This window comes from Lissotriton helveticus, chromosome 7 (assembly GCF_964261635.1).
Source record: "Lissotriton helveticus chromosome 7, aLisHel1.1, whole genome shotgun sequence".
Taxonomy (NCBI): domain Eukaryota; kingdom Metazoa; phylum Chordata; class Amphibia; order Caudata; family Salamandridae; genus Lissotriton; species Lissotriton helveticus.
The window spans coordinates 1,694,193,024-1,694,214,870 of NC_136068.1; the positions used below are offsets into that span (position 1 = coordinate 1,694,193,024).

Genomic DNA, 21,847 nt, shown 5'->3' on the forward strand with positions numbered 1-21,847 from the left:
TTACTGCCCATTTACTATGACTTTTATGATTTCCGTTGAAGTGATATCACCACCTTTCAAATGTGATATTACCACATCACAGCACAGAAAAGCCATGCTCGTTGGTACCTCGTTGTGGAGAAGCATGGCTCAATGGTTAGAGGGCCAGACCCTGATGCAGAGGTCTGGCCCGGCACCAGGGATCAATTCCCGCCTTGGCGGCTCTTGGACTCAATCTCCCCGGACCTGATAATTCTCGCCTCGGTGCCTAGTCTAATCATGGGTCCCACTCTGTGACTCTGGGCAATAGCTTGCTTAATCTCCACAATGGCCCCAGCAGCGCTTGGATGCCTGACTTCACCTTGGGGGTTCCCAGGAGTAGAAAATTCACATGGAAAAGCCAGGAAGGGTTCCACAGCGGTATGAGTGCAGCACCGGGATGCCCCGTCGCGTGGGCAGCCGTGCGCTTTACAAATACAACATATTAACATTTACCTGGTAATTCACCTTGCTGCTTTTTAATACAGATTATGAAAGGAAAAAAGCATGCTCTTCCCAATTTAAAGATAGATTTGTAGTAATGGCAAGAATACCACGGGCCTGATTCACAGAACTAACTTAAGACAAAATCCTAAACTTACTACTTTTGGTATTCAAAGAATGCACTTACTACTTTTGGTATTCACAGAATGGATTTATGACTACTACTTTACGTCAGCACTCGGGCTGGAGATTAAGGCCCGTAGGCGGAGATTCCAGCCCGGAGGCGGAGGCGGAGTGTCCGGCCCAGAGGCAGAGCTTCCGGCCCAGAGGTGGATCTTCTGGCCCAGAGGTGGAGATTTCGGCCATGGCTATATCTCCGCCACTGGCCGGAATCCCCACCTCCGGGCCGGAAGCTCCGGCCCAAGTGCGGAAGTAAAGTAAGTAGTCGTAACTCCATTCTGTGAATACCAAAAGTAGCAATTGCATTCTGTGGATACCAAAAGTAGTAAGTATAGGATTTTGTCTTAAGTTAATTCTGTGAATTGGGCCCCACATGCGCAAATGCTTTAACCCATTTATGCTATTACTATAAATTGCCCAGTCTGCTCTAAATGAGCTCTTGCAGCTCTAACTGCACCACTCACACAGAGCAGCCCAGATGCTTGTGTCTCTGTGTCAACTATGAAAGGGTGGATGGGTGCACGTTCCTGAAAATTCATTCTTTACATAGGTCAAAAGAGACACCGTATAGAAGTCACGAATTAAAAATAACACAGTGGTAAGAGATATTTCGTTTTGAACAGCTGAGAATTATTTAATCTAGTGGCCTTTTTACATTTTGGTCATACCATGTTTAACCCAGAGAAGCGTACGGTGACACATATACTTTATTTTCTAAATTTGTATTTGTTTGAATACACCGACTTCTGACATGTATCTCTCAGTGTATGTAAACAACATTTAATTATAGCGATATGGCTCTTAACAAAGAAACATAGATATGGCCTTGAGATATGCTTTTGATAAAACGTTACATTTGCATTTGTAATAATGCCAAAGATGAAATTGTATTGTATACACAATCCTTAGAATGTTCATTTGGTTGAATACATCCACTTTTGACATGCAACTCTCGGTGCGTGTAAACAACATATAAAGATATGGCCCGAACAAAATAACACAGATATGTTTTTGAGAAGTGTTTTTGTAATAATGTCAAGTATATATCAGAAACAATGCCAAAGCCGAAAATTGCATTGTGTATATTAAGATGGTTCTGCGTATGCATCTTGAAAAGTAAGGTATACACAAATAATCAAGCTCTGAATTTATTTTCAGCTTCTCCCCTGACGAAGGGACGCTCAGTCCTGAAATGCAATGGGCTTATTCCAACTTGTGTGTTACCACTGTACAAAAAAGCAATATTCTATATATAAGGATGATTTAATGTAATGTGCTTGTTGCAATGCAGCTATGAAAATGTATTGTTGAATTGACACAACTAATGCAAAAGATAAATAAATAGCCGAAAAAATAAGATAGTTAAAGAAGAGTTAATTTAAGGGACGATCAGAAAACGTAGTTAGTATTTAACCCCAAAAAAGCAGTGCACGCTTGAGATCAGGCAGCCTTCTTGGGCCTGACCACTTTCAAGTTTCATGGGTCTCTGTGTCCCCATGTCCCTTGGAAGGTGCAGAAACAAGGCAAAGACTGTCGTCTCAGTGAACTGATTTTCTGAGCTAATCTCAGCCTTTCATGAGCGGGTGCTACTAATTAATATAGACTGCAAAAAAGTATATTAACATAGGATGTGAATCAAGAAACCATTAACTTGTCTTTTGAATTATTAGTCAAATTTAAGCAGGTTTCAGCTTCGAAGATGTTGATTGGGTGTCCTTTGGCCTGCATGTTTGCTTAAGTACGGGCATAATTTTCGTGGGTTCCTCTATTTGCCACTCCAGATGGGAGCTAGTAAAGTTATTGATGTTTTCTCTTGACAGGATAAAAGCTTGCAGTGTAGAGATGCAAAATGTATGGAAGGTGCATTTAATCACATCTGTTCTTCTCTACAGCCATGACATGTCCAGAGAACAGCCACTATGAAGTCTGTGGAAGTGCCTGTCCTGCAACTTGTAATGATGCTGCCAACCCCACTGACTGCTCTAAGAGTTGTGTGGAGACATGCCAGTGCAACAAGGGCTATGTGCTCAGCGAGGGAGTTTGCATGCCGAAGAGCAGCTGTGGCTGTGTCGATCCAGGTGGTCTGCAGTACAAAGCCAACTCAACCTTCTGGAAGGACGACAAGTGCCGCGAGCGATGCTTCTGCAACCCAGACACTAATGGTTTGGAGTGTACAAAGACCAAGTGCAAGAGCACAGAAAAATGCGACGTGGTCAACGGCATTCGCGACTGCTACCCAACTAGCTATGGCACCTGCTCGGCCTCTGGGGATCCACATTACATCACCTTTGATGGCGTGAGATATGACTTTCAGGGCACCTGCCATTACCTGTTTGCTGGTCTTTGTTCAGCGAAAGAGGACCTTCTAGACTTCCAAGTCCTAATTGACAATGAGCACAGAGGCAGCCGAACTGTGGCCTACACCAACGCAGTGCAAGTCAAGGTCTACGACACCGATATTGAAATTAGCAGTCAGTATCCTGACAGTGTCATGGTAAGTCACCTGCAGCTTACTTTAGAAGTGGGGACAAATAAACATCTGATGTGTGCAGTGAATTCTAAGCCCTCCTCTGAAGGATTCTACTCAGGTGTGTAATCCGCCAGTGGATTTGCCTCTGCGTACGCTCTCACTGTTGGAGGCACTTCCACTGAGGGATACAGGATCGCCATCGCAATCCCTCTGCGACTCCCTCAATAGCTATTTTATTGAAAAAATCACAACAATCAAAACCAGTATCTCCATTGCTGCTACTATACCACATTCTACCATGGCCTCCCCTAATCCTGTCCATTATCTCACGTTCCCCACACTCATGGAAGACACCTTCTTTTCTCTCCTAGGGAAAGTTAAGTCGGGCTCCCCTCAGGATAGTTGCCCTTCCCACATCAGCTGTGAAATCTACCGTAATATTCCCACACCCCCTCTCTCCCTGTTAAACAACTCCCTTTCATCAGGGGTGGTTCCCCTCCCCTTCAAAAGAGCGGTGGTCTCACCCATCCTGAAAAAACCCGGAGCAGACCCCGATATTCTTTCCAATTTCCACCCAATTTCCCTCCTCCCCTATTTGGGCAAAGTTCTGGAAGCCTATGTGGTCAACTGCCTGAGCACTTTCATTAAATCTACCTACTTCCTTGACCCTCACCAGGCCGGCTTTAGGCCTCAGCACTCCACTGAATCTATCGCCCTGGCCGTCCATTAGGAGCTAAGAAAGGGGGATGACCAGAACATCTCCCAAGCCTTGGTGCTCCTGGATTTGTCGGCGGTGTTCGACACTGTAGACCACAGCATCCTACTCGAACGTGTCGAGCACGCCGGCATCCAGGGGCAACCACTGAAGTGGATTACCTCCTTTCTTCAGGACCGTACTCAGGCAGTGTCCCTTCCACCTTTCTCCTCAGTGAGAAAACATCTCGCCTATGGAGTCCCGCAGGGCTCTTCGCTTTCACCACTTCTTTTTAATCTTTATATCCGGCCCCTGATCTCGGAGCTCCAACAAAAATCTGTCACTATCCTCAACAACGCGGACGACATTCAGCTTATTTTCAGTATCGACCCCTCCTCCATACAAAAGGTCCACTCTGTCATGAACTTCATTAGCTCCTGGATGAACCTTAATCAGCTTAAACTTAATCCTGATAAAACTGAGTTAGTTCTCACCGGTCCCCATGGTAAACCCTGGAATTCTTCCTTTTGGCCACCCTCACTTGGCCCCTCTCCTTCCCCTGTTGATACTGTTAAGAGCCTAGTTATTACCATCTGCAAAGACCTCTCTATGAGGGCACAAATTAACTCAGTTATCTCCACCTGTTTCTACCACCTACGACGTATCCGTAAAATCAGTAGACTCCTCTCTCACGAAGCTCTTGTACAGGTCATCCTGGGGCTCGTTATTTCTCATTGATTATGCGTATGCCCTATATGTGGGCATACCAGCATATCAATCCAAACGTCTTCAACTTATCCAGAATCAGGCAGCCAGGTTGGTCTATGGTCTGCCAAGATCTACCCATACCAAGCCCCTTTTAAAGAATCTCCATTGGCTCCCAGTTGCTCAGCGCAGCCTCTTCAAACTCGGCCGCCTGATTCATAAAGCTCTTTCCTCCCAGGGACCTTCTTTTATTTCCTCCCTCTTCCACCGCTACGTTTCCCAGCGCGATCTCCCCTCCTCCAACCACAATCTCGTCACGCCTTGTTCCTTCAGGCGTAAAAAACATGGAGGCCTGCGATTCTCCATTCAGGCCCCTCTCTTTCGGAACTCCCTTCCCCCCGCACTCCGCCTCCTCCCATCCTACGTCCATTTTAGAAAATCTTAGAAAACCTGGCTTTTTTCGTTAGTTTACAACTAGCTCACCCGATCTGTACTGGATAGCCCTCCCACTCCAGTGCCAAGAAACCGTAGGTGAACGTGCGCTTTACAAGTTCCATTTATCATATCATATCATATCAGGATATGTAAGTTCAAGGGTTCGCTAAAAGCATACAAAACATCATGTTATTAAAACCACACATATTGTTCTTAAAATACTTTAACACCTTCGAGTCTCTTGACGCGCTCAGCTCGTCATGAACCACGGTGCTTGTGTGCTCATGACGAACTGAGCTCGCCATGACCGTTAGAACGCTCGCATGCTGGGCAAAATCCCCTGCTGTGCGAGCGTTCTAAAGAAACGGGTGTGGTCATGACGAGCTCAGCTCGTCTTGAGCACACGACCACCCTGGCTCACGATGAGCTGAGCTCGTCATGAGCACGGGGGCGCTGTGCAAGCCCCCCGCTACCCAGCACTGCAGGGGAATTTGCCCAGCTGTGAAGGGGTTAAAAAAAAATTGCAATCCTAAAAATATCGTAAAAATGTACAATTAATAAAACATGAGAATATACATCCTCAAATAGTCATGAAGTGATCAATATTGGGACTGTCAATAATACATAAATATATGCAATACTAATATGAATATAAAAATAAAGAATGCTACACCTATAAGTGGGGTTATACCAAACAGGGGTTTGGATTAGACGTTACACATTGGGCTACCAGCGTAAAAGTATCCTACCCATTTACACATCTGCTTACTCAGTTTGCAAGTCACTGAGTTGGGTGGGCTTGGGGCTCTTGGGGCTCTTAGTCATTTTCTCGCGAATTAGCCACATCCAGCTTAGGAATTTAGCAACAGCTATTACACACGCTGCATTTGTATTGGTCAACAATATTCTCATTGTAGTGAAACTACACCTAGTGCCCATATTTCTACATAGGTCTGAAACAAGAACTCTTGAGCAAGCCAATCAGACATTGATGAACATGGTCAATGATTAGTCACTTGGGCACCTTTGTTCTGAAGCCACCCTGGGACGTGCTAGTAGGAGAGACTGAACACAGTATTTTAAGCACACAAGTTTGCTGTCTTTTTTAAAATATATACCACATATATGCCTGAATGTTATGACTATCATTAAATTAATCACAGCAGGTTTCCAAAGCAGCATCAAGGATTCAAGGGCAGAAATCCAAACGTATTAGGAGACTTTGAGTCAGGAGACTGTGGCCTTTGTCGCAGGGACCCTCTGGGTTGTCAGGTGTCATGGCTGACCTAACACTGTGCATGCCAGGGAACTGGTACATGAAGTAGTTCTGCAGAAGTGCTAATCATTGCCTTTGTGAATCGGTTCTGGAATTCAACTTTTAAGTAAAAGTGCAAAGAGGTCACAGTCCTTTCTGTTTGTACAAACTGTATATGGATATTACCCAAATATTCCCATTTTATTCCGTTTTCAGGCCGATTGAGGAAGGCATTTAGGAGTACATGAAGTAGTACCACAGGTGTACCAGTTTACGTACTCTTTGAATGTCTTTGCGAATTTGCCCCTCTTTATGTTGAAAACAGATCACACTTTGGCACTTGTGTCGTTTCGTGAAAGTTATGGGGTGGTAGCAGAAATTAGTTCAATTTTCCTGTGACCTGAAAACAACACAGGAAGGGACATTACATGAACTTTGATCCCATCACATATTGAACGGACGACAAAACAGATCAATTAAAAAAAAATTCTAACGTACACATATTAAATCACTTCACACGAATGCAGGAGCATACAAAATGCCTAACTAGCAGTGCGGTTCAGTGACTAAATATCGAGGGACTGAATATTGACTTACCAAAATATCAACTCCAAAATATCGACAGAATATAGAATGCCTATCTACAAACAGGTAAGTACTAAAATGTTGAATCCAAAATATAGAAAGTTAAAATATAGTTAACAAAAATATCAAATGTTTTAAATGTATTAAAAATACTATAGAAGTAATTAAATAATAAACACAATTAAATAAAACTTAGTTAAAATAATGCAAAAAAGCTTAAAATGTAAAAATAATAAATGTAATGTAAATTCAAAAAAATATATATTTACTTAATAATATTATCAAATAATTATGAATCTCAATTATAAAATATTTAGAACATTATTAAAATTATATTGACATATATAAATAAACATATTATTTAAATATAAAAATAAATAATATATAATAATTAAAATAATGAAATTAATAATTGTTATGTTAATTAATAGTGAGTGCAACAGTAATGTTGGATAGTGTAGGGGTCAAAATTACTATTCCCACTCCAGAGAGTGCAACAGTAGGGAAAGCATGGATAGCGGGAAGGTAAAAAATACTATTCCCACTCCAGAGAGTGCAACTGTAGGGAAAGCGTTGGATAGCGGGAGGGTAAAAATCACTATTCCCACTCCAGAGAGTGCAACAATCGGGAAAGCATTGGATAGCGGGAGGGTGAAAATTACTATTCCCACTCCAGAGAGTACAACAGCAGGGAAAGCGTTGGATAGCAGAAGGGTAAAAATTACTATTCTCACTCCAGAGAGTGCAACAGTAGGGAAAGCGTTGGATAGCGGAAGGGTAAAAATTACTATTCCAACTCCAAGGCAAGATTTTTTGAGCTAAAAATTCAAGCCGCAGCTAATTCAGCTAAAGAAACGTATCGCATAATACGGAGTCTTACTAAAGTCCCTGACCCCCCGCCCCTACTAGACCCCTCGGGCACTAGGTGCAACCAGCTTGCGGAGTTTTTCTCAGCAAAAATCCATACCATCCTTTCTACCCTTCCCCCCCTGACCACCCCCCCTCCCTCCCTTTCCGTCCTGTCCTGTACAGAAGCTCCTGGTCTCCATACTTACGACCGGGTGACCATCGAGTTATTCCTTACCACGCTGCTATCAATAAAGAGCGGGGCACCTTCAGACCCAGCGCCAACCAGCAAACTTCAATTAGTCGCCACTACCGTGGCCCCCTACTTCACCAACCTCATTAATGCGTCCCTGGAAATGGGCACCGTACCAACCAATTGGAAAAAGGCCACAGTCAGGGCACTTCTTAAGAAACCCCACTTAGACCCTACGGACCTATCCAACTTCTGACCCATTTCTCTCCTCCCGGTGATTAGTAAGGTGGCCGAACGAATTGTCAACCAACAACTCTCCTCTTACCTGGAAAAAAATAAACTCTTACGCAACTCACAGACGGGGTTCAGACCAGGACAGGGGACAGACACCGCACTACTAGCCGTGGTCGAGGAGGCAAGATCCATCATAGATCAGGGGGGATCAGTGGCAGTGATCCTCCTTGATCTAAGCGCCGCCTTCGACACGGTGGATCACGCTATCCTTATCCATCGACTTAGCGTGATAGGCATAGCTGGTGCCGCCCTGTCCTGGATCAAATCCTTCTTGGAAGGGAGAACCTTCCAGGTATCAGACGGTACGAGCACGTCCAAAGCACTTCCATTACAGTGTGGGGTCCCACAGGGCTCCTCCCTGAGCCCCACACTTTTTAATGTTTATATGTCCCCCCTGGAAGACATCATCTCCCCGTTCGGCGTTAAGTCAGTAATGTACGCCGATGACACACAGCTGGTTGTGTCAATAAGCCAGTCAAGAAAAAGCCTAGACAACCTAGCAGCCTGTCTAGAGAATATCTATAAGTGGATGACGGAATCACGGCTGAAACTAAACGGCGAGAAGTCTGAAATCCTCCTCCTGGGAAATCCACGCAAACTCCCTTCATCCCTCGTCTGGCCAAGCTGTATGGGTCCACCCCCCCCACCCAAAGCAGAAGTCAAAAGTCTTGGCATTTGGTTAGACCAGGACCTGAATTTCAAATCTCAGGCAAGAAAAACTGCCGGGGCCTGCCTTGGCCTCATCAAAACAGCACGAAAGGTCCTTCACCTTGTCCCCTTCCAATCTAGGAAACTACTCATGCAGGGTCTAGTGAACTCCAGGCTGGACTATGTAAATGCTCTATACTTAGGGGCTCCCGCCTCGGTCATTCACAGATTGGAATGTGCACAAAATGCCGCGGCAAGACTCTTGACAGGAACCAAACCCAGATGCTCAGCCAAGCCAGCGCTCAAAAGCCTACACTGGCTACCGGTCAAAGAAAGAATCAACTTCAAGACCCTATGCATCTCGCATAAAATAATGCAGGGGAAGGGGCCACCGATTCTGAGTTCCATGATCAAACCCCACCGCTCAAACAGGCAGCTCAGATCGGATTCCCTTTCACTGGCCAGTGTCCCCAGAATACAAAAGACCCGATCAGGGGGGCGAATGTTTTCCTATAATGCCCCGAAGCTGTGGAATTCCCTACCAATCTTTATCCGGAAAGAACACAATCTTCTTGCCTTCCGTAGGCATCTAAAAACATGGCTCTTCCCATAGTCCCCATCTCTTCCTTGGTAAGATAGGTCTTCTGTCAGCGCTGGGATGCCCTAGGGTAGCTATGCGCTCTATAAATCCCTATCCAAATCCAAATCCAAACTCCAGAGAGTGCAACAGTAGGGAAAGCGTTGGATATCGGGAGGGTAAAAAATGACTATTCCCACTCCAGAGAGTGCAACAGTAGGGAAAGTAATGATTTAATATTTAAATAAGAATACATTAATTATCACTACCAATTTAAAATTAATTAACATTAATTACCAATTACAAAATATTTAATAATTAATTATGTATAAATACCAACAATTGTTATTTAATAAATATTAATGAACTATTACTAATTATTTAACAACCAATTAATTTTCAATACCAAAAATGTAATAATTTTTTTTACCAATTCATAAAACCTAATTACAATGAATAATTAATTAACAATTAATTAATTATCAATACATATAAATCCATATTTACTTAATTACAATTAAATTACTTCCCACCCTATTTCCCTATAACCCACAACCCACTCCAAATAAATAATTAAAACAATTAACATAATTATCAATTAATCAATTAATTAAAACGTAATCACCAATTAATAACAAATAATTACCAATTATTAATGAATTAACAAATAATTATTTATCAATAAATAAAAATAAAAATACATATTTACTTAATTCTAATTAAATTACCTCCCATCCTATTCCCCTATAAATCCACAACCCGCTACAGAACTAAAACGCTAAATTAAATTAAATATAATTAATAATTCGTAAAAACAAATATTTAATTCACTATAATTAAATTGCTTCCCCTGTAAACCCACAATCCCCTACAGAATTAAATTGCGCAAAAATTAAATGACATAACATTCATTATTTAAAAAAAAATCAAACATACATTAAAAATATAATATAAATTTTTAATACATATACTAGCATACATGACACTAAAAGAAAATTCGATATTAAGGTAAAACGATATTTTAAATTCGATATTGTAGGAATCTATATTTCTTACCCTTAATTTCGATATTCTAACCAACTATATTTTGGTAATTCGATATTCTGTCCATTCTATATTTTTTATTCGATATCCTGGCCAGTCGATATTTCTGAATCGATATTTACTGTGTTCAACTCAGAGTACATGTAGGGTAGCAGTGCTACCAGTTACTGTGCCACACAGTGCCTGGACGTGTCCTTGCTTGTTCTTGGGGTGGCTGAGGGTGGTGAACAAAAGTAAATATGTCCTTGCTCCTTGGGCACTAGGGACTCAGAAATGCCTCATTTGAATCTTGAGATACTACTGAGGATAGGGGTGGCAGGAGTCAAGGTGGTGTCATAATTGTAATTCCAGCTCACCCAATATAAGGGTTTTTGGGCCGTTTTTTGTTTGCCCCGATTTTTTCCCCAGAGAGGCCTGATGGGAACTTGAGTCGGTGTCTCGCTCATTTGTCATTCTTTTAAACATCTATAACAAATGCTTTGAATTTGCTCGTTCAGACTACTGTTATGTTGCAAAATGACTTCCGACTTCCATGGCGTTCTTAGAGAATTCCATCGAACTTAGACAGTTGTAGTTATCCAATAGTAATCACGTGTACAATTTACAACCAAAAACACTCCACCTCAAGAAAATTCTGTATTTAGAAATCTTGAGCAAATGTGCACCAACACATATTCTCTTATGTTTCTCCATGGGGTAAATATTTTCCTAGGTGAGGAACCGCTTCCCCAGTCTCCCCACGGAGGAGACCCACCTCCTCCACTCCTGAAAGGAGCACGTTTGCAGGTGGTTCCAGGTGTAAAACTACCTACATCGGCCATGTGCATGCCCACAACTATTGTACAGTAGGTGTTCCTCCTACCTCTGCAGGTAGCATATGTTTGGCTGGTCCACACAAAGCTCTAGGTAGACTGTGTTCCAGAATTCCCATATTTCCAAATCCCATTTGTGGGGCTGAAATGAGACCAATTATAATCCAGGTACTTTGATGTTGGTGTTAAAAAATCTTTACCAATCAAGGATGTAGGCATGATAGCTATCAGGTGCTACTATGATCGATATGTTTCATCACGACCTTACTAACTTTGCTCTTTTGAATGTTTGACTGTACGCAGGTGAATGGGTTGCGCATCACTCTGCCCTACAGCATTAACAACGGCAAGCTCTCCATCTTCAAGTCTGGTTGGAGTGCAGTGGTGCAGACCAACTTTGGACTGAGAGTGACATTCAACTGGGATTCCCGTGTCGCGGTCACCGTGCCGGGGACATATGCAGGTGCTTTGTGTGGGCTTTGCGGAGACTTCAACGGCAACGGGAAAGACGAACTGACCATGAAGAACGGCGAGGTGGCCGACAACTCAAATACCTTTGGCCAAAGCTGGAAGGTTGGTAACACCTCAGACTGCACGGAGAACCCACCTAAAGGCTGCGATGACTTGGCAGACAAGAAAAAAGAGCAGAGAGAGAAGAAGTTGGCATGTGAGATCATCATAGACCCCAGTGGACCCTTCCGAGACTGCATCGGGAAGGTGGATGCGGAAGGATACTTCACAGACTGTGTTTATGACTTCTGTGTCTATGAAGGGAAACAGGTGATCACGTGCCAGGCCGTGGCCAGCTATGCCGAAGCCTGCCAGGAGGCAGGAGGCAGAATCGATGCCTGGCGTTCAGATAGCTTCTGCAGTGAGTACCATTCACACAGCCCAGGGTTTGTGTCTTCTTGCTACAAAGGGGTCATGGACTTTTACTCATCTGAACTCATTCTTCTGTTTTGTGCATATTTCTGATTTTCTTGAAATACACATAGAATGGCCAGAGAACTCGTGGGAAGCTCAGACTGCCTACGTTTCCTAGTAATACTCACATACATAACCATTTTCTATTCCACTTCTACATTTCTGCATATAAATGTAATACATGAGTGCGTTTGAACTGTTTTACTTGGTATCCATTATGTTCCCTTTGGAAAGGAAGCCCTTGTCTTAAGGGTTACCAGATCTGTGGGTGTCAAGCCCCTTTGTCCTCCCAGAAAGGTTACTTGCTCATATGCCCTTCCCTACAAAGGAACTGCCCAAGCCCATTCCAGTGAACAGACCTGCATAGGAAATTCTGTCTGAGATCCTAATTCCAAGCGTGGTATTTGCACACTAAATTGTGGGAATTCTTTTGAGATTTGGCTTGGACGGGTTTCTTTTGCTACTGCTATGGTGACTCTTCAACTCAAACTTGTGAACCTCTTTACTTCATCATCTCATGTATTAATTGCTTTGTATCACACTTGTTTCCATTTCAACTTTTTCTAAAATCAAGGTGCTTCTTGTGATTCATTTTTATTATTACTTCTCCTCTGTCACCCATGACTACTATTCAGAGCCCAGACATCCACTTGATATCTCCCTAGCTTAGGCTCAACCCTGAAAGCTATGAGCTGTCCATACCTATTTAGTGTGGAGACCTCCTGCGATGCCTTGTTTATGGGACTTAAGCAGCGAGCCGCTACTGTGCAGTAATTCTGGTAGTTGGGTTCTTCTCCAAAATCCAACATCCAAAGTGAACTGGGATTCCAACCGGCAAAACGAAGACATCTGACAAAGCGAAAAGGGTCCCATGACAGCGCTCCCCGTTGTCAGTTACTGGTAACACAGGGATCCAGTGGTCTGAAAAAGAGAAAAACCAGACATAGTTCAGGCTGACCAGTTTTAAGACAAAATGTTCTGCGAGCAACTGGTGCAGGAAAGGACTCTGCTCCTGGGGTAGAACTAGCTTTAGGGGTCTTAATGGCTGGGTGTGGCAACTCCTAGCAATAATTATAGAAAGAACTGGTTTAGGATCAACCAAAGGTATTAATCCATATATCTTCGAAACTGTGTATCAAAGGAACATCTTGCAAATGATTTAATTAGAGTGAAACATGGTGAGCCCTCTTATGTTTGTAATGGGAAAAGGTTTCCTGCCAATCTGGTGAGCTTAGTGATGGTGCAAGCTCACCAATAGGTGTAGTCATTTAAACTTCTGATGTTGTCATTAGTTCACTCTGCTTTATTCCTAGTTCAAGGTCCTGAGTAGGGTTGCTTTCCCGGGTCAACCTTTGCCCAGGTTTCAATCAGCTGGACCATGTGCTTTTCTTCCGGGTCAGGGTAGGTACTCTGCTCTTTGGACACTCCAGCAACAGTTCCTCTGGGCAGGAACAAGGAGCACCTTCAACAGTGATGGAGTGCAATCCTTGGCTCAAACTCCAGTGAGTGACCCTGACTTTCAGAGGACATGCTCACACTTGCTTGCACTCAGTCGTTCTCTCTCTCTCTCTCATTCTCATTCATTTACTCTCATTTGCACTTGCACTTACTTTTAGTTACTCTGCCTCGTTCAGTCTTACTGACTCATGCATTGTCACTCATTCTCACTCTGACCCACTTAGTCTCACTCATTCTTACTTACTCTGATTCAATCCCACTCATTCTGATTTACTCAATCTGATTCACTCCGTCTCACGCAGTCCTACTCATGTTCACTCATTCTAACTCGCTCAGCCTCATTGTGACTCTTTCATTCTCACTTAGTCTCACTCAGTTTCAATGAGCCTCACTCTGACCTACTTATTCTCCCACATTCTTATGCCGACTTACTCGTTTTTCCTGATTCACTCACTCTGATTCATTCAATATCAATCTGACTCACTCAGTATTACTCATTCCAAGCCATTCTTATTCATTCTGACTCGCTCAAACTCAGACTCACTCAGTCTCACTCATTCTTCATCTCATTACCTTAGATCACTCTGACTCCCTCAGTCTCACTCAGTCTCACTTGTTCAGTCCATTGATTCTCACTCTTATTCATTTTTACACTCGTTCTCTGACTCACTCAGGTTCTGACTCAGTCTCAGACTCACACACCTTTATACTCAGTCACACTCACTGTCATTCTCTCTTACTCACATTCATTCCCACTCCTACTCACACTTCCTATCATCCATTCTATCAATCAATCAATCAGAACATTTATAAAGCGCACTACTCACCCGCAAGGTTTTCAAGGCACTGGGGGTGGTGCGGTGTGCTGCTACTGCTCGAATAGCCAGGTCTTATGTAGTCTCCTGAAGGTAAGCAGATCCTGGGTTTGCCGTAGTAGGGTGGGGAGGGAGTTCCAGGTCTTGGCGGCGAGGTGGGAGAATGATCTGCCACCAGAGGTTGTTCCTCGGATGCGGGGAACGGTGGGGAGGGCGAAGTCGGCAGAGCAGAGCTGGTGGTTGGGGGTGTAGAAGGTGAGTCATCTGGTGAGGTGTGCTTGTCTAGTGTTGTGGAGTGCCTTGTGTGCGTGGGTGAGAAGCTTGAAGGTGATCCTCTTGTTGAGGGGAAACCAGTGCAGGTCTCTCAGGTAGGGTGTGATGTGGCAGCGGTGAGGGATGTCGAGGATCAAGCGTGTGGAGGCGTTCTGAATGCATTGTAGTCGTTTCAGGAGTTTGTCTGAGGTTCCTGCATAGAGGGTATTTCCGTAGTCCAACCTGCTGCTGACGAGGGCCTGGGTGACCGTTCTTCTTGTTTCTGTGGGGATCCACCTGTAGATCTTGCGGAGCATGCGAAGGGTGTTGAAGCAGGAGGACGAGATGGCGTTGACCTGCTTTGTCATGGAGAGGGTGGAGTTGAGGATGACCCCAGGTTGTGTGCGTGGTTGGTGGGTGTAGGCGCTGTTCCTAGTGCGGTAGGCCACTAGGAGTCATTCTAGGCCGAAGGGGTGCATCCAAGGATGAGGACTTCTGTTTTGTCCAAGTTAAGCTTCAGACAGCTGTTCTTCATCCACTCACTCACTCCTTCACTTTCCCTTACAGGATCATACACACACACATACACATGTTCCCTGGCCAGAGACACACTCGCGTCCATATGCACACAGCATTTAAAAGCAGTTTTTTTCTTACCTTGCTGCCTGTGCAGCTCTCATCTGGCTCCTGAGGCTTCTTCCTGCTTCGAGGGCTAGTGCATAACACTTAAACCTCGTACCTGCACTAATAACTATTATTTGGGCAATCCGGAGAGAAGAGACTACTGGGGAAAATGGATCAATCCACACTCCTTACCTTTTATCTGTCCCTAATGTGCTGGGGCCACAAGGCTAACAAAATCTGGCTAAGTGGAATAGTCTACTGACTTCTTTTGAGACTCTGTGTAGATGTCTCTGAGATAGACAGCTAGACTCTATGGGCGCCAAACTCATTTCAGCCAAGTCAGTGAAAAACTCTGCTTCCAGTTCCCAGGCTGACACTTGTAACCCAGGCCTCGGTCGTGATGGCTCGTGCAAATAAGAGTGTTCTGCAGTACACTCCTGTTCATCAGCCCGAACCTACATGCTACAATAGTTTACGTCATGGTTCAATCTAGCCTTTAGTTTGGGAAAATCATCTTTCAGGTGGCCTTAGTAGCAGATGTGAATCAGCCTCAGTTGATTCAATGTGGCTAATGAGACTATATTAAATAGTACACAACGGACCATTGATTGTGCTTATATGTGTAAGCGAACCAATAGAGTCAATGCTAGAGAATCAGTAATATACATTTATCTATTTCCACTTTATGTCCCTTTAGCCATCCAGGCAGTTTAATTGATAATTCAATATTATTTGTTAATTGATGCGTCCATTGCAAATTCAGCTGACACTTCTTTTCGGATATTATCACTGGCTTTTTAAATTATAATAAACTTAATTCTAGATCGAATAATCATAAATTGGCATCGTAATCTATAACAGAATACTGTTGCCTGCTTTACTAACATTAAATATCCCATTATCCCATTAGACTTCTCCAAATAAACCTTTTCGACCAATCACTCCTTTTCAACCAACATGCTGATGATGCTGACATATGGGGCCCCATATTTAATTCAAAATATCCCATACCATTCAGCTATAATTAAACGAATTTTGTACAATCCCTTGCCCTTTATATAACAATTAAAAGTACTATCATGTCTTTAGTTAAATGTTTACCATTCTGTATACTGTGTTTATATAATGTTTATTACTTGTTATGTTTTGTATGAAACAATTCTGCCTTCATCTTGCAGGCCCCATCTGTTCTGAAAACAGCCACTACGAGGTGTGCACCAGTGACTGCGCCGCCACGTGTCATGGCTTGTCCACTCCTGCTGGTTGCACGTCCACTTGCAAAGAAGGGTGCGCCTGTGATGAGGGCTTCCTGCTCAATGGTGATCAATGCATTCGGATCTCTGATTGTGGCTGTTCCTACAATGGTATTTACTACAAGTCCGGAGAGACCTTCCTTTCCAATGACCAATGCAGTCAGCAATGCACCTGCAATGATGGTGGAATAGTTGAGTGCAAGGCCTTCACATGTGGCCCCCACGAGGAGTGCAAGTTAGTGGACGGTATTCAGAAGTGTGAGCCGGATGGCTCGGCCATGTGTTGTGCCTCTGGTGACCCTCACTATCGGTCATTTGATGGAGTCAACTTTGACTTCCAAGGCACCTGCACATACACCATGGCCAAAACCTGCTCTGCCGACAATAGCACTTTGACGCCCTTTGCCGTCAGCGTGGAGAATGAAAAATGGGGTAATGGGAGAGTTGCCACCACGAAGCTGGTCGCAGTGGAAGTTTACGGTTATACCCTCATTCTGGAGAAGGATAAAACAGGCGTGATCATGGTAAGCAAGAACTAAAACAGACCCTTTGATTCTTACTTTTTTCTCCTTTCTTGCCTTCGCTTTTATTCTCTGCTTTCGCACTGTTTTGAGACTCACCATTATATATTACTTTTCGTCCTAAAAATCAATGAGGCCTCCTATTCCTACAAGTTAAATTTACAAACAATGAGCTCTTGCCTACCATTTTGGTCAGTGGCATATGACTTCCTTCAGTCTAAAGTAGGAGGGAGGTTACTCTGAGTGGTGACTACAACTCTAAAATTATGATGGGGCGCCATAGCCCCAAACTTACAACATGCTGCTTCCATGGGAATGCAACTCTCTCCTCAATCAGCGTCCGCGAGCAGGAAAGGGAAGGACTTCTTTCCTGCTCAGTGGAAAACAATACAACCAATCCTGGAGCTGCTCTCGTGCTGAGAGAAGCTCCAGGATTGGTGGGAGCAGGCTAACCCAGTGCTCATTTTGAGGATGAGAGCTTGTGCCAGCAATCCCCCAGCTGTTTGCTGGGTTTGCAATGCGCATGTCGGGCTGGCCGTAGCAATAGAGCTGGTCAATCCAACAGGTGCACTGCAGGGGCAGCTGTATTCCTGCAATTGAGAGATTTAGCCCACCCCTGTTCTTGCACTGTGGTGTTTAAGTATTTGTGTGTGCCTGCTGCACTCGCAGCAGGCGGGGTAACGCTCCTTCGCTCAAATGGAGGAGCCGCCCCTAGTCATTCTACTTTCTTGTTCCCAAGCTGTGGAACATACATTCTTAAAATTCATAGATGTGACTGCTCATACTATTTTCAGGAAGACTATTAAAACATGGCTGAACTATAATGTAATTTAAAGATAACTAGGTATGACTGTACCAGGTCTGTCTCCCTTCTCCTACCCAACCTTTTCTCCTCTTGGCACACTGATAGGAAAGTCATTAATTTATGAAATCAAACTCAGTTTATCATTTTCTTCCGGGAGTCACTGTGCCTATTTTCCCCAAACTGTGAGATTCTGCTTTGCTCGCTGCATACACCAGCAGGCTTTTGGTTGTGAGCCAACCTTAGGACCACCCGAGTAGGAGACTTTGTGTCATCCACGGTAGATAAAATGACCACCAAAGAAAATGTATCTATCATTCTTCCCAAGGAAGATATAATAAGAAATACCTGGCTTGATTCACTTTTGTGTAAGTTTATAATTTTTTTGTTATTCACAAACTATGAGTTTAATTTTACTAATAGTAATTTTACAACTGAGGAGTCTCTGCAGTCGGAGAGGTGAACTCCAGGCATAAAAACATGGGCCAGGCCTACCTTTTTATGTGCAGAGTCAGGAGTGGGGAGTCTTTGCAGTCGTAAAATCACTATTAGTAAAATTAAACTCATAGTGTGTGAATAAACAAAAAAAATAGTAAAAGTCCACAACAGTAAAATGTACCTTTGTGAATGAGCCCCTGTGCGTGTGTATGGGTCATTTGAACTTTAAGACTTGTTCACTAACTTCACCCCTGCTTGCTTTTCTCAAGCATGGTTTGCAATATTGAGATATTATACTTAAGGTGTTTTCCCCTCTTATGGAATTAACCGGGGCAGGCTAGCTGTTGTGATCTACTTATATTTAGAATGCTCCATTGGGGACTCCGAAAGCTTTAGTACTCATGGTTCTGAATTTAGGGGGTCATTATACAGGTAGTAGACTGCAGATGTTTGTTGATATGACTGATGAGTAGCCTAACTCATGGATTTTCTACTTTTCATCATGCTACCGGTGTTTGATTGCTAGGAAAAGTGTGTGGTCGAACATATTCCACCTCTGCAAGTCAATATTCGTTGTAATAGTGGTAGAAAAAATGAAATGTTTCGTGCATTAAAAACATGAAAAAAGTCTTCTGAAAAAAGAAACATTTTATTCAAAATGATATTTTCTGTGAAATTAATGTGTGTTGGAAAACATTTCTTCCCCAGGTAAATGGCTTGTACCAGAACCTTCCTATCAACTTGGAACATGGGAAGGTCAGAGCCCTTAAGTACGGTGTCAATTTCCTTGTGAAGACAGACTTTGGACTTCAAGTGAGTTATGACCTGATCTACCATGCCACAGTCATTGTGCCAGCAACCTACAAGGGTGCCATGTGTGGTTTGTGTGGGAACTATAACGGAGACAAGACAGATGAATTCCTCCTCCCTGACATGCAGAAGGTTAATGATGCCACTGCATTTGGCAGTGGCTGGAAGGTTCCTGTGGCTGGAGTCACCTGTGGGGAGGGTTGTGGCGGTGCTGGGTCACCCTGTCCATCATGCGACGAGGACAAGAAGAAAGACTACCAGAAAGCTGATCAGTGTGGTATCTTCACTGCAGACGATGGACCCTTCAAGGCCTGCTACTCCAAAATCAACCCGAAGGCTTACTTTGACAACTGTGTCTATGACCTGTGTGCAGGGAACGGTGACAGTCAGATCCTGTGCAACAGCATCCAGGCCTATGTGACTGCCTGCCAGGCAGAAGGAATCACCATCAGCACATGGAGGAGCAACTCTTTCTGCCGTAAGTCACTTCAAGTTTGAAAGATTATCACCATAGAATTACTTCAAGACAGGAGTATGTAAACTAATTGAAAATACTACTGCATAGAGTTTGTATACAGTTTGTACTACTTTAAAAGAAGATTCTCTTCTGCACATTATTTGACCTCCAATTCTGTACATTGCAGGTGTCATTTGGGGGGAGGGAACAACAGTTTTGAGTGACCTCTGAGCTATTACATTGCCCAAACACAATCCACAGGCAGACTTTTTTATGGAGCATCTGATAGGCAGGAGTAAGCAGAGGTTAGAAGTTTTTGTCTTGAACTTGTTCCTGTTGCTCACAAATGCCAGGATCCTTAATCATAGCTCAAAAACGTTTCAGCATTTGGGTTAGTACATTGAATCAGTCGTTTTCTCCCCTTTCAAGCAGTTTCGAGAAAAAAGATCACCAGCATTCATACAGATTCAAAGTGCGGAGGAAAGCTGCATTAAAGTTAATTTACGAGCAAAAGCCAAATACTTTTCCACTGTACCAACTAGGAATTGTGGGGTACTATTACAGTACAAACCTAAGCTAGGGCATAGACATAACAAAAGCAAGAAACACCCTTAAGAACTGCAAGCAGTCAAACGATAGGGACCGACACAATACTTTGCACACGCCTAATCATAGACGCGGCTTGATCTGACCCCAGGGTGGTTCTCAGCAAAAATATAAATGTTGTGTGTGATACATCAATCACACAACAGTACAGATCAAGAAACGGGAAGTGTTGACTCCACCTACGTGTGTGATACTGATGCGAACTGGGAGCAATGTTGTAGCATCTCTATCAAGTTAGACAATCCTTTGAGCGCTACTAGAGTCCCATCCAGTTTAGTGTGGCTCGCATTCCAAGAGTTTGCGTGTGAAATCAGTGTGTCCTGGAAGATGCAGATCTAGGTGCATTTGTCAACCCTCAGTGCTGGTAGCCAGTAGGGGTACAGTGCAGTGCTGTAGGCACCTCTCAGTGGCAACCAATGGACTCTTGTAAGCTCAGACGAGGTCATTAGCACACAGGTGTATAGCACATCGCCCAGATGGAAGTCCTGAAGTCTTCTGCCTTATCTGGATAACATAAAGGTGGAGTTGTTCCATTTAGGGGAGCTTGGTCGAAGTCTGATGAAGTCCCTTCACTCACTCTACGGATGCTAAGTTAGCAGGGACAGAAGTACATGCTGGTTATTCATCTTCATAACAAGCCTCAGAAGGCAGCTAAGACATTTCCAATATCATATTTCATTTCAATGTGACGTTCATCTAAGGTTTGTTATTGACGGGTACTGAGATCTGTTCAGACAGGTCTCGGGTTGCAGCACATGTCAGACTGTGGTGTTGGCTGAGCATTGGCGACTAGCCTACAGTGTATCTTTTCGCTGCAAGAACTGAGCAGACAGCAGACAACAACAAAAGTGGTATCTGGTGCCCAAGTCAAAGTAATGCATATGTCCATGTCCCTTAGATTGTCCAAAGGATTGCTTCTAGCCATAGAAGCCAGCATGTCATCTTAATGTGAAAGGGGAGGAGTGAGAGTCAGAGTAGGCACACACCAGCTTCTGACAAGAAAGGCAGAAGCACAGGAAGGAGATGCAAATACATTGATGGCAGATGGCAATCAGCTAATCCATTCACTTGTTATGTGTTCAACTTAACTCACTTGGGGCCATATGTATCAAGCCAAATTGCGATTGCAAACGCTGAAATGCGGAGAATTTCAGCGGTTGCGATCGCAATTTGGCAGTGTGCAATCTATCACACAAAAACGCACTCGCAAAATAAAGAATCGTAAAATTTGCGAATCTCTATTTTGTGAATGCATTTAAGGAATTGCAAACTGCGATTCCTTAAATGCAATGTAGGAAGCAACCAAGTTGTGTGATTTTGGCTTAAGGAATCGCAAATTACCACCAACTTCAGGTTGGTGGTAATTTGCAATTTCTTTGAAAAATGCACTTTTTTGCACTTTTCAAAGTGCCATGGGGCGCACATACATGTCCTTAGGTCATGTATGTGCACCACATCTGCACCCATGCTTATTTCAGGAGTGCAACAGGGTATCCTTTTGATACCCTTGCATCCTTGAAATTGCATTCGAAATTTTCGAGTACCTAATGAGTACCTGCACATTGTGAATGTCTCTCAATTCATTCCTATGGGCCTATATTGCAAATCCTACATACATCACGTTTTGCGATTCTCAAATAGCGATTCTCAAAAAATCGCTATTTGAGAATAGCAGAACAACATTTTG

The 21,847-nt window shown here is 43.4% G+C and overlaps 1 protein-coding gene across 1 annotated transcript in view; it reads left to right on the forward strand.

The window, feature by feature from the left end:
- FCGBP (Fc gamma binding protein) overlaps window positions 1–21,847 on the forward strand; it is a 287,645-nt gene that overhangs the window by 108,190 nt on the left and 157,608 nt on the right. The window contains exons 5-8 of the mRNA XM_078653817.1: window positions 2,535–3,136; window positions 11,504–12,071; window positions 16,452–17,050; window positions 18,996–19,575. Coding sequence (XP_078509943.1) covers window positions 2,535–3,136; window positions 11,504–12,071; window positions 16,452–17,050; window positions 18,996–19,575 — 2,349 coding nt within the window. The remainder of the gene's footprint in view (window positions 1–2,534; window positions 3,137–11,503; window positions 12,072–16,451; window positions 17,051–18,995; window positions 19,576–21,847) is intronic.